The sequence below is a fragment of the Poecilia reticulata genome, chromosome 6 (assembly GCF_904066995.2).
Source record: "Poecilia reticulata chromosome 6, P_reticulata-male-v2, whole genome shotgun sequence".
Taxonomy (NCBI): domain Eukaryota; kingdom Metazoa; phylum Chordata; class Actinopteri; order Cyprinodontiformes; family Poeciliidae; genus Poecilia; species Poecilia reticulata.
In genome coordinates this window covers 6,171,291-6,185,351 of record NC_088835.1, presented here as the reverse complement: position 1 = coordinate 6,185,351, position 14,061 = coordinate 6,171,291, and the positions used below count along the sequence as shown (strand labels likewise).

The window sequence follows — 14,061 nt, the reverse complement described above, 5'->3', positions numbered from 1 at the left end:
TGGCGTCTGGCTGGCTTTAAAGATATTAATTATTTCCAGATTTCTCTTTTTGTTGTAAGTTTTTATTTTTCTGATGAGTTTTGCATTTTAATATTTAGTTTGTATTTTCAAATTCTTATTATGTTTGTTCTGTTTCATGTAATTAAAGCCCATCTAGGGACAGACAACACAAATTAGCTTAGGCTGTATGTCTTAAAGTGTATGCTATTAACTCTTAAAGGTGCAGTATGGAACTTTTACAGAAAATATTTTTTATATTTGTTAAAACTATCATTATGTTGTCATCTGTGAAAACATTGAGCTCCTCTGCCTTCACCCAGTGCTGGCTGCTGAAATGCACCACCAATCACAGCCAGGAGGCGGGTCTTAGCACTGTGCATCACACTCGTCTACATGAGTGTGATTGACAGCGCTAAGACCCTCCTCTTGTTTGGGAGAGACTCATTTCTTCAGACAGCAATAATAGCTGTCCTGACATACTAACCACTTTAACAAATATGTAAATAACCTATTTTTCTAAAAGTTACATACTGCAGCTTTAAAAGTGCAAATAAATGAATTGAATTGAATTCTACTGTAAAAGCCTGTAGGGACATTGCTTTGTCAGTTTATATTTTTAATTTAATCTTTCTGATGTAAATGTTCCAGGTCCATTTCTTGCTGAATAGAAACACCACATGTCTAAACCTGTGTACACCAATTCAGCCCACTTCTGAGCCTAATGCTTAAAGGTCAGATTAGTTAGAAAGAAAAGGAAGTAGGTAAATTAAATTAATTCAATTTCGCCTCCTCAGACTCTGCAATCAGAATCCTGTTGTGCAAACCACTTCAATCAAAGCTGCCGCACCCAAACCGCTCGGTGACCAAAGACTTTTTATTTTATTGTGTGACTTTAATTGTGTCTGTGTGCTTTAATTAGACGATATGCAGCGGTTTAGTGGCTCTGTGCGTTAGCACCGCTGTAAAGATGAACCAAGTCAAGCGAGTGCGTTCAGACTCGAGTGATGATGTAAGGAACTTTCTGATTCCTCCAACGAACCCCGATTCTGTTTTTGTCAGATGGACGAGCTTTACCAACCGCCAACACAACCCTGACATTTAAAACAATTACACAAAAACTCAACTTTTAAATTAGAAAGAATGGAACTCGTTTACACTTTTCAGCTCTTGACCTTTTTTAAAGTTTGCATGAAATCCTCCTGAAGCCTAATAGCCCGCCAGGCTTATAATGCACTGAGGGAAACCCTGATGATGATCAAAATGCTTCAAACCTAAAAACTATGCTTATGTCACATTATTTCTAGCAAACATCCATAAATACCCAATATCTGTTTTAATGAAAAAGGATAATCGACCAATGCAGATCATATTTTTGAGCGAGAGAGAGTTTTTTATTTCTAATTCCACCCTGAACATGGAGATTGAAGAAACAGATCCATCACTGTCAGAGGTACAATTTATCAGCCATTAGTTTTCTATTTTTCCCCCTGCTTTTTATCATAGAGAAAGAATCGTTGGAGCATTGTGCAGCACGACTCGGAGGCGTCAGCATCATAAAGAAACATCTAGCCATTAGCATCCCATTTTTATTATCCGGTACACGATGTGACTTGCATCTGTACAGTTTGGTCCACCCTCACACACTGCTGCTCAAATGAAGCTTTACTTCAGCTTAGGCTAAAAAATCTGCCTTTTTGTTTTTAGCAGTTCTGCTGCTCAGGTTTTTGCATCTCTTTGCCTGTTTTGACAACTTTATTCATCAAAAAAAAAAAATTGGCATTGCAGATTTTAGCAGACGGCTTTTAAAAGCTTCTGTGCTTTTTAATTAGTTGAAAAATTATATGTTTCTCCGGTATATGATTTTTCTACATCAAAGGCTGTCGATGAAAATTTAACTGCCACTCAAAAAGTATTTTTTTCTCCGTCAAAGATCTAAATAACATCCAACTTCATTTTTCGCTGTCGGTGAAAAATGAGAAGGCTTTGAGTGCAGTGCCTATAGAAAGTACTCACCCCTCAGATGTATTACCATTTTGTTCCTACTGGCAGAATTAGCATAATTTTATTTTATTTTTTTACCAGAAAATGTACAAAAAAATCCCTTTGTTGTTAAAGTGGAAACTGTTTAAAAAACTAAAAACAATGACAAGTAATAATAATATGTCACATAAATTAAGTGATTGTGTAAATATTCACTCCAATCCACTCACTGTGATGTGACTACAATTCTCTGGAGCTCTGTTGAATCTGCCCAACATAAAATATTCAGCATATTTTATGTTGAATATTTTCATTGTCATTATTTGGTAGAAATTATGTTTTCTCTTTGACATTAAATGTTTTCTTTTTTGACATTTTTTTTTGTCCAAAAATACCACATTTTGTTGATTATAATTTATTTGTAAAATTGATACAAAGGGTAAATCACAGGCAAAGAATATTGCCATTAAAAATCCAAAGAGCTACTGATAGAGCAGCAGGGTAAGAAATAAACAGGTAAGGTATAACTCTCCTTATTATCATTATTATTATTAAATGTAAGTAGTTTCAACAAATCTAAAGCCACTGCAGTCACGCTCTCACTCACTGAAACTGGAGTCTCCAACTCTAGTTCTTCCTGCAACTTGTTGATGCGTCTCTGAGCTAACAGAGCTGAATCAAAAAGCTCAGTTACTTTCTCAGTCAGATTTCCAGAGTCCTGCTTATGAGCCAATGATTTAACTCAAGTTTGTTGAAGCAAAGACACATGTAAGGGTTGGGGGACACTGGCCCTCAATAACTGGAGTTGAAGTGCCTGGCAGTAAAGACTCCCACATTCTGCACCAACACAACTTCATCAGGTCCGTGCCGCATACGAGACTATTGAGCACTATTTACTGTGCAACACGGAGAACCCTTAAGCGGTCTTAAAATTGACCTTTGCATGGTCTTGTCCAGTGGTCGTCTGCTTTGAGTCCGTCGCGAGTCGCAGACCTCCGCAGACCTCCACAGAACGAAGTACACCCAAGTATTTTGTGGTCTTAGATGTTGCTAGGCAGTCAGTGATGGTGTGAAAGTTGTTGCTGCCAAGGATGGTGGAGCCACTTCTATTAGCCCATTGCTAGTTTGGTTAGCTTTTACGTCATTGGAAACCAGTCTAGTTTGATGATCTGCAACATCTATGTTTGACAAAAAACAAAAACAAAAGAAATGCTGATGAGGTCAATAGTTTATCATCACACCTTAAGTCAAACTTTGTCAAGTTTCATTTGTATACCACATTTTAGCAACAAGGCAGTTCAAAGCACTTGGCACCATGAATCCATAACACAGTAACCAATTAAGATACATTACAAATACCATCATCAATATCATCAAGAAAATATACAACAAATAAATTGATCAGTATTCCAGCAATTATGAATCTAAAGTTGTTGTTGCTTTTTTTAATTAAAGCTACTCAGTGTTTTGGCAGTTTTGCAGTTTTCAAGAAGTTTGTTGGAGCATAAAAACTGAATAGTGGATCTGACATGTTTTGTTCCTTTGCTCCTTGGCAGACAATAATCCAGTGTTTCATTAGTTTCCATTTGTCTTGTCTGTTCTGTAAAGCCTGTGAAACAGTCTTTAGTCTCTGCTTTTCTCCAGTCTCAAGGCTGGATTAGCTTTAGCTTAGCATATAAAGCTACATACCACGACCTGCTGCTTTGTGCACTCTTGTATTTTACTTTACAGTCCATTTATCCGCTTCCTGTTACACGCCAGCTGCTTGAGGCAATTTATTTACACTAATGTGTCGGTACAAAAAAGGAAATGGATTCATTGGAAAGATTCCATTCATTGCCATTCAAGGTGTGTGTGGGTTTAGCTTGAGAGTGTGACACATCCTGCCGTCGGGTCGCTTTAAGAGTCGCAGTGTGAGAGGTTGGCAGACTGTTCTACCCAGGTATTCAAACTGGCAGCCGCTTTTGCTTCCAGACTAGGAGAACTGACTGCTGCTTGTCTACCAGCCAAGGAGGGATGGCTTTTACAACCTAGAAAGCAAATAGAGCTTGAATTTTGTGGAGCACTTGTAGATTTGTTAAGCAGACCGACGACATTCCATAAACCAAAAGTGTGATTGTAGCTCAATTAATCAGCTGTCTATTTCCGGGGCAGAGCAGTCTGACTATCGTTCATTTGTGTGTGTCTCTGTGTGTGTGTGTCTGCGTGTGTGTGCAGGTCGCAAGGTCCTCGCATGATGTCCAGATTCACGGCTGAGCAGCTCTCCAGCACCACTGTGAGCGAGGCCTCCACCGCCATCACCTCCTCCACCGTGGACTCCACCTCTGCCTCCAAGGTTGGTGGGCATGTCTGTGCTTGTCTATAAGAAACCTTCTTGTTTTTGTGACATTCTCCAGTCGGCCAGAACATGATGTTTTTAACTTTGTACATGTGTAACAAAGAGCGACATCAACAGGTGCCTCGAATCGGGCAATTTTACATCAGCTGGACGTGAATGTTGGTCAGAAATCTCAGTCTCAGTAACTAAACCCAAAATCAGATTTTTTGTTTGTGGAGAGAAGCTGTATAAATTGAGCTTTAAGGTTCTGTTATTTGATGCTGTACAAATTGTAACATTTAAAAGTGTTTAATCTTGTAATATTTGGTCTTAAGCTGTCTTAGTGCTGCTCTCTTTGGGTTGGAGGCTGGCTACTGCAGTTGAATTTCCCAGTTGGCTACAAATGGTGCAGCTCTGTTGATATCTACGTCTGTTTTTAGAAACCCAAATGGAAGTTCGAAAAACAGTGTGAATGTGAATTTTTGATGTCTAAAATAAAGGCTCACTTCATTGCTTCATGTACGGCATCAGATTCCTGCCAAAAACTGAGGGGCTTAAAAAGCACACACCACAGCACATTTATTAACCTTCATTTAAGGTTAAATAAATATAAACTTTGACTCGTTGCGAACGTTGCAGAATTTACTAAACAAGCTTCGAAGTTAAAGCTCTCCGATTCAGATCACGCGTAGGTTCTGAGCCCTTTCGTCTTTGCCAAGCAGAGATGCCGCCGAGGCTTTTTGCTCCTGTTACTCTATCTCTTACGCTTTAACACACTCGTCTCTGGCTCCGTTTTCTCTGGCTTCTCCGCGGCACGCGGGACCCACATTGAACTCGTGTCATCGAGTAAGGCGCAACAGATGACAGGACATCCATCAAGACGCCCAATCACGGCTTCCAAGCCCAGTGTTTTATCGGCCCCGCGGCCGTCCCAGGTGCTCTGGCTCATCACTCCCCTACCTGTCATCAGATGGCGGTAAAATAAAGCCCACACTGACGAGAACAACTCTGGAGAATGAGGCCTGTCTGGGAGAGGAAGATGAATCATTGGTATCCCCTCTCACGCAGCGCACCACCATTTCGATTTGAAAGCCGCCGTCTGAATAAGTCATATCTATTCCTCCCCTGACAAGGCATCAGAGGGTGTGCTGAAACAGAAATTACCCACTTCCCCTCCGAGAGTAATGTGTCACAATTCTCTCCTCAGCTCTCGTCGTCTCCACGTGTTGGAGTCACGTTTGGTTATTTTGTGGCTTTAAAGCAGCCTTCATAATATCTGGGAATGGGATTAATCAAAGTGACATGTAGGAGTCCCTGCTGCATGTTCTGGATTTTATTTTATTTATTTTTTGGTGCATTCATGCGCCTCATCAGCTACTCTGTCTTACTGTTTAAAAATAACATCTTCCAACCTAAGAAATAGGCATGTTGAATTGTAGTATATGGTTTATCTACTTTTTACCTTTAAGTTTAAGAATTTAGAAAAAATAAATAATTTGACAAAAAACTACCTCACATTAAACAATTAAACCTGTTGTCACTATGTTTACTAACTTGCCATGTATGCTGGAGTACTGCAAAAATGTAACACGAAGACCTAAAAATGAAAAGCGACACACATTTTATTTTATATGAAGTCACTTCTCCTTTAAAGTTTGCATTGCTTTCCAATTGATACATCTAGGAATGCAGTTTCAATGCTCCATGAGCAACAATTACTGGGACAATTAATCATCATGCAAAATGAATTATTGCATGGCCAATGTTCACTGCCAGTCAGATGGCTGAAAGAAAGATTCAACACAGATTTCCCTTGATAGCTAGCGAAACTGTTCAGAAAACACTGCTGGTAGATTAAATAGTCATGATGCGAAGTCTGCACCATCACTCTTGGTTCTAAATCCTGTGACACAAGGACATCATCATTATTGATATGGTATTATTATTATTATTATTAGCTTCCTCTTTAGCTTTGATGGTATGGTAATATCAAACTACTTTTAAAAATGGTTGTTTTCATTTGATTACAAGTATTTTAAAGGTGGCACTGTTCCCGAGGAACCGGCCAGAGAGAAAACCCGGACACACACACGCACGCACACACACACACACACACACACACACACACACACACACACACACACACACACATGCGCGCACACACGCACACAATCTGTCACTTTGGGTGTCAGATGCAAACTGGTGCATGGAGACAGATCAAGTCCACCAGCCTCGTCCTTCTTGCCTTCTTACGGGAGGCTTTGATGGGACAGGAACGAACAGATTTCAGAAGCTCCATCATCAATGCTTTGAAACATTTCTCTTTGAATTTCTCCATCTGTGTGTTTCTGGAGCCAAGAACAACCGTAGACACACATCAGAGACCTGAATTTGTATATTTGAAATATGAAAGTCTTTTTGGGAAAGACTGGGCGATGCGAGTGAAATGAGCATCTAATCAAATGAAAGACGGACTCTGCAGTCAACAACAGACATTCCTGCATTTTAGGATTTAGAAGTCCATCGAATCGGACTAGTTGCTTAGCGGTCATCAGTGATATTAAACTTTTAAACTTTTTAGACAGACATGAGATAGTTTAAGAAAAAAAAAAAAAGGGAAGCTTCTTATTCTTAAAGCCGTTTTACCCCAGGTATTTTAAATTTGCAGTTTTAGAGAAACGCTTTAGCTAATCTAGGCTAACACAGAATTTTTTGGGAATGTTGACAAATTTTATGGCCTGGCAGTCGCAATCTAGAGGCGCCATTTGGAATTTCGGTGAACGCCATACGTCATGTGGCAACAATGACCCAGTTAGGGCTGAAACAATTAATCGTGATGAATCGATTATGGTTAGAATCTTCAACAAATTTAGCTATCAATTAATTGTTAACAGGAGTACACAGTCTCAAAAAAGGCCATTTGCTAAAAGAATAACACATCAAAGTAATAACTAAGACAAGATTTACAAAACTATATACATTTTCCATTTAGATTTAAATAAATGTAAATATGTTCTGCCTAAAGTTCCTCAAGTGGAATTGTTTTAGCTTCACCAAGTTCAAACTCTGTAAATAAAATCTTCTGTTAAGTACCTTTTGCTAGCCAATTATTAATCGGTCAATAAAAAAAATAAAAATCAGCAGATGAGTCGTACACTGACGTTGAGTCTTTTCACAAATTGCTGTTTGAAGTATTTTTGTAGTTGCACTTCCATACTTTGCTACAAATGAGCAAGCGCTCACTAAAGGAATGCTATGCTGCTGCATGTTAGGCAATAACATGTGAATTTTATTATCTTAAAAAGCAATTTATTTATTTTCATATTTAAATGTATTTCTAATATTATAAAAATGTTAAATGGAAAATCAGCTGAATGTTTTCCACCTTTTTTTTAGAAAATTAATCGATTGTCAGAATAATTGATAAATTAACCGATTTCTACAATATTTATTAGTAGCAGAGCCTAGACCCAATAATTTACTTGATCTCTTGCTACCAACACAGATGTTCTGCTTGTGCTGCACTCACCTCGTCATTACGGAGGCTTAAAGTAAATCTGACATATTGTCTGATTGTTTAGCTAATAATTATTTATCATAAGAAGGTGGTGACTATAAATAAACCTATTTTATTTCTTTGCATTTTTAAAATGCAAAGAACCAAAGATGTAAAATGCATCTTTGGTTAAGCCACCATACATAGGAAGATTCTTTATGATTACTGTACACTGTAAAAAAAATTCTGTTGTTTTTACAAAAAAAATCTGGCAGCTGTGGTTGCCAGAATAATTCTGTAGAAAACACAGTGAACATGTAAACTGTTTTACTGACCAAACAGTAATTATAACAGTGTTAAATTGTGAAATAAACAGATTATCCCATAGTTTTGCACAAATTTTAACTGTGATTTGAAAAGGTTTATTTTGGTAATAAAACAGTTTTATCAAGTAATTTTAACCAACTTTTTCTGATGAATTATCATAATAATGCTGTTATTTTACACTTTTTTTCCAGTAAGATTTACTCAGTTTTTGTTTGTTGTACAAAAAAAACTTCATTTAGTCCTACTGATAAATTACCTTTAAATAACGGATTAGAACTGTTAAAATGTCAATTTAAAACATTGTATTAATACTTTCTGAAAAACTGAAATTTGCTTTAATTTTTTACTTTTTACTAAGAATTATATCTTTAAATATCTATAAGCATGAAATTTCAACAAACATTTCTCACTTAAAGGAAACTTTAAAACACAAGGAAGCCCAATATAAATTGTATCTATGATAACCTTAAAAAAATAAACATACACTTGCATGCCTTTGAAATATTTATTTTCAATGAAGTTCTCATTTGTCTTTTCTGAACATCATGAAGCACATGCACCTGCTGAATACATATAAATTTCTTCAACGTTTTTAACTTTATCAGAAACAGTATGAGAGCCAACTTTCACCCCCTTTTTTTTGGAGGGGGGGCTTGAAGATTATAACATACAATAAATTTCTATTTCCAGTATACATTTTAATAATAATGTTTGTTTGCTTCAAAAGTTTTCCTTTTTTAGAAGCAATTCTATTTTCAAATATCTATAAATAATCAAATTTCAACAAACATTTACCAGTTACATGCAAATTTAAAACACAAGGAAGCCCAATATAAACTGTATCTATAATGATAATTCAATATATATTTTTAGAAACAAATAAACATTTTAATTGAAAACATATTTTCAATGAAATTCTCATTTGCCCTTTCTGACATGGAACAAAATTCAGCCACTGAACAAATATAAATATGTCTTTTCTACTTTCTTAACTTCAGAAGACACTGTGTGAGATGCAACATACATTTAGAAATCTATTCAGCTCTGTTAAGATTAAACACTGTCTTGATAACTCACTGACTTTAGTCCTTTCTCAAACATCACGCCACTCATGATCCGCAAGTTCCTGGATCAAGGTGAGGACACGGGGGTTCACACGCAGTCTGGGTTTACGGGTTTCTTCCACCTTACTGCCCTTGTCTGGGTTGATTGAGAAGAAACACCTTAAGATAAAGAGGACAAACAGAAAACTACATCAAAATGTGCTTCACAAAGACATAAACATTTTATTCAAGATATAAAAGTTGTCAAAAGTCAAATTTAACTGCCTACAATTTTAAAAAAACAAACAAAAACACAAGAACTCATACCTCTGCAGAAACTCCAGTGTAGACGCCAGCCCCGATGGATAATGTATGTTAAAACAATAATAGCTCCCAAACATCATGCAGAGGGCAGAAATAAAACAGGAGATGTTGTTGTTTCCAATCTGTTGATCCACACTCAGCATGAATCGTTTGGCATGGAAGCAGGATTGACCTAAGGAGAAAGAACAAATACATTTAGACTCCTGATACAACAAAACAATGACATTTATATGAAAAATAACAAATTAAGTAAAAAGTACGAAAAATAATATTAGTATAGTAAAAGCTTAAGAAAATAATTGGAATAAAAAAAAACTATTAAAGAAAATGTCAGATGGACAAAAGTGCAAAGAAAGGGGACAAGACAACAAAAAAGACAACAGGTCAAAGAAACTGGAAAAACAAAAATGAACTCACCACACACAATGATAGTGGGAGTCAAGGAGACATTCTCCATCTGTACTTCTTCAGCTAGGCATGTGTCCTCCACACAGAAGAACACTGCTTCTTCATTTTCATTGAAGTAGCAGAGAAGTAAGAGCATCAACTCTTTAACACTCTAATGCCTGCATCAGTTCTTCTGAGAACTTTTCCCATGGTATCTCAAAGGTGTCCACCCAGTCTGCTGCAGATGTCTGGTTGCTGCTGGAGGAGTTTGATGACACACTTAGCGGGGACAAAGACTGCTGTGATGGAGGAGTATCTCGTGATGCATTACTTGAGGACCTGCTGGTTTCAGGGGTCCTGCCTTCAAAAACACAAAACAAAAAATAAGTTATCAGAACTGAATATGAATATCAGTGTTTAATGGTTGATTTTCTAGAATTTTACTTACATCTGAATTTCCAAGCAGCAAGTGCCTTTCTGGCTTGAATTGGTCTTAATGCTGACAGCAAGTCTTTCTCAACAATGAACTGGAAGTCATCATACGTTTCTACTCCAATTGACTGTAAAGTCTCCTCGAGAATGTCTTTTGAAGCCTCTGCAAGATCGGGCAACACTTCATTGATAGCACTACGTAAAAATGTTTGCTCAGCCATTTCTGGAATAAAATCAGACAAAATAATGGTAAAAACACAAGATCACCGTAATATAACATGTATTCAACTATGTACAAATTAAAGAGAGTCATACTTAGTGTCAAACAAAATATCGTGCCTGATTCACACTTTTTATTCATGTACATCCTTAAATTTTTAGTCAAACTTCTCTCCCGGTATCTTGTCACCAATAATTACTGGCAACAATCTCAGCAAGTTCCAGTTTTGAACAGCTTGACCTGAAAGCCTGATTGCCTCAGAGTTGACAGGGCATGGCTTTGTGAGAGCATCTGATCCTTTGTACTTGAATTGCTTGATTCTACGGTTGAACTGGGAATATGTAAACGATTTCTTTGTTTTAACGAAATATTTCAAGTATAGTGCAAGATCATAGGATACGACACCCTCAAATAAGTCATGGCCTAAGCAAGGTGGAAGACCAGGTTGGCAAACATGAAAAGACTTTAGTGAGTTGAAGTCAGAGTTTACCTTGACACCTTTGATGTCTTGAATGCTTCCAGTCTCTCGATGATGGACTGCCAAATTGTAAGCTTCAGGGGTTCGCTGTGGACCACAAGCATTTGGATCATTAAGAAAGTCTTTTCTTGTGATTTCACAGTACCTACAAAAGTACTGAGAAGTACTAAAGTTTTCAGTAAACCCACCAATGCTGTGTTATGTTATGTTTATCTTATGTTTACGGGACATATGAGCTGTGAATGATGATTTGACGCTGAAAACTTTTTTGCAGGCTTTTACTGGACATGCTACCGGCCGCCCCTCCATTATATGCTCCTTTAAATGAGCAACAACTTCTTTGACAGTTTGGCTTTGGTGCCCACACAATGAAATGGTGCATTTCAATTTAGCAGCAATGACTTTGGCTAATTCGGGTTGTGAAGCCACGTTGTGAACTCGGTAAAAATGAGTTTTAAACGCTGCATATGTACAAAATGTCCGCTTACATTCTGTGCCGAGGCATTTGAATACACAACTGGGCTCGTTTCTGTGCACTCTACAATGCAACACATAGCCCCTCAATGATTCTAGTGTTTTACAGCAAAATGTACATATAATCATGTTTAAACAATTTCAACCTACCCAACAAGTTACACGTGTTGCAGGTGTAGCAAAAAATGATTCTACTGCATATTGTTCCAAGAAGCAATATGACGCCTTAAAAACAAAATGTAATCTCCCCAGAAACACAAATTACCGTTACGTTTGAAGAAAACAAAGCTTAACTTACATTTGCTGAAAGCTGACGAGGTCCAAACAGCGCTCTTTTCTTTGTCAAGGTTTGAGCACAATTCAGCTTCTTCTGAGATGAGAACCGTTGTACGAACTTGTTCAAAACAGCTTTCAGGCGCCAGGTAAGCGAACCAATCAGAGAGCAGAACAGACCGGAAGTTGAGCACAAAGCGGTGTTCTCTGTCTTTCTCGCAGTAGCCGAACTTTGAGCTTATAATGGCAACGGTGACGGTAAAAAATCCAGTGTTAGCAAAAATAATAAATAAAAATAAAATACATGTACCAATAAGCAAGTACATGACTTCCTTGTTGATTCAGATGTTTCCTCCACGTTAGACGTGAAATATGAAGAAATGATCCAATCAAAATTGACAGAGAATAAGTAAATGAATTAAAGAGGAAATGACAATCTAAAGAAGTGGGAAAATACAAGTGAATATAAATAGATAACTAGTGAACAAAATTGGAAGTAAACAATGTGGAATCATAATTACTTAATTCCACATTAATTTCCAAATCTATTAATTTATTAATTTATTTCATTGTCCATCCATCCGTCCATCTTCTACTTATCTGGAGTTGGGTCTCAGGGGCAACAGCTTAAACAGGGAAGCCCAAACTTACTTCTCCCTAGCAAAAAAATGGTAAGCTAGCTTCCAATTCATTTGGATTTAATCATCACAGAATGTAAATGTTAGTTTTACACTGCTGAAATGTTGTGAAGGATCCAACTTTTTTCATTAACAATACAAAATGTGTGTTTTCTACAACTAAATACAATATTATTTACAATTTTACATTTTAAAATTTACAATAATTTTCTGTTCTACGTTATACAACATTATACTGGTAAATGAACAAAATATAATTGTGTTTTTCTTTACAAAATTTTTCTGTCATGATTTCACAGATTTTTACTGTTGATTTTACGGACTTTTTTTACAGTGTAGCCTAGAGGTAAAGCTTTTTAGAGCCTTTTGCATCTACGACAGGTGAGTTTCTTTTCATCATCTCTCTGTTCCCGTCACCTCTTGAAGAGTGTGAGATAAAAGCTCATGAGATGCAGATAAGAAAATTAAAACATACATCTGAGGGTCTGCTTTTAACTGGTTTTCCTTTTGAGTCCAAAAAGCTACAGAAGTGTTATATTTTGCTCATCTACACCCAGGGGTGAAAGTAGTTTTAAATTCTTGGGGGTACTATGACAAAAAAATAAAAAATAAAAAAAAGAAATATATATATATATATTGCTTCTTTGTGTGCTTTGGAGTTTCTGTGCTGATGAATTTTTTTGAGAAGCAATAAAAGCTGGGTAGCACTTGAATTGCTACAAAATAAAGCTGTATTTCTCTCAGCCCACTGGCTGCAATGTTGACACCTTGAGATGCCATGAGACCTAAACTCTGAACATCATGGCATGGAGTGCATCCCAGTTTTCCACGTCTGGCATATAACCATTCATTTTAGCTTTTAATATTGATCCTGTGTCCAGACAGAAGGATAATCAGTAGCCTAGTATCATGACCTGTTTGTTCTGAAGATCCTGCAGCTTCCACTTCTCTTCCTAACATGGCGCCTCCTCACCCTGACTCTCATACTGATAGGAGGAACCACAGAGCTCTGTTAGGTTAAAGCTCATTTTCTGAAGTTGGGATATTTTTCCTCCAACAGGTTCCAGAGGAATCACCTCAAACCAGATGTTGGACTGGATTTTATTTCAATGTCATTTGTGAATGTTAGCTCCTCATTTTCAACAGTGGAGCAATAAAGGTTGAAAAAGGTTATAATTAAGTCTAATCAACATCAATATTTCCACTAAATAACAGACAATTGTTTGATAGGCTAAAGGAAAAGCCTCTCAGACTCTGAGCCCGACAGCACCAAACTATATTTTTATATAGACAATTAATTTAATGTCACATAATAATTGCGGTAGAAGCCATTTGTTTGTTAAATACTTAATGAAACATATTTACCGTGTTTGTTTGTTGTAAATGACTTATACTCACAAAAAACGAGGGATTTAGTCCAAGTTTGTCGTTTATTGAACGTTCAGAAATTACAGCGGCTGTGATGCGCCACAGCAAAGGTAAATAAAGGCAAAACAACCTGTACAGGTGATCAACTCTAAGCCACTCGCACCTTTTTATTCTCCGTCTCTCTGTCATTTAAGGACACCCGTTGCCATGGCAACCGCCTGCGCTCAACAAGCCGACCAGAGATTACGTTAAAAACATAACATTCAGTCCGTTACGGTATTAGGTTTGCAGGCTTGATATTTAT

General features: G+C 37.1%; 1 protein-coding gene and 1 long non-coding RNA gene across 17 annotated transcripts in view; one reads left to right on the top strand and one right to left on the bottom strand.

The window, feature by feature from the left end:
• LOC103465714 (pleckstrin homology domain-containing family A member 7-like) overlaps positions 1-14,061 on the top strand; it is a 151,876-nt gene that overhangs the window by 86,388 nt on the left and 51,427 nt on the right. For all 13 annotated transcript variants that reach the window (XM_081607726.1, XM_081607724.1, XM_081607728.1 and 10 more), the window contains one exon: positions 4,198-4,315. In XM_081607726.1, the coding sequence (XP_081463852.1) occupies positions 4,198-4,315 (118 nt within the window). The remainder of the gene's footprint in view (positions 1-4,197; positions 4,316-14,061) is intronic.
• On the bottom strand, positions 8,022-12,728 carry LOC145551923 (uncharacterized). 4 transcript variants are annotated; one of them, XR_014087804.1, is made up of 6 exons: positions 11,777-12,728; positions 11,017-11,091; positions 10,323-10,529; positions 9,905-10,235; positions 9,491-9,659; positions 8,022-9,343 (listed from the first exon to the last, which is right to left on the bottom strand). It is a non-coding gene; the product is annotated as an uncharacterized LOC145551923 (long non-coding RNA). The 4 variants fall into 4 exon arrangements; XR_014087802.1 differs by having other exon boundaries at positions 11,017-12,728; XR_014087803.1 differs by having other exon boundaries at positions 10,323-11,091.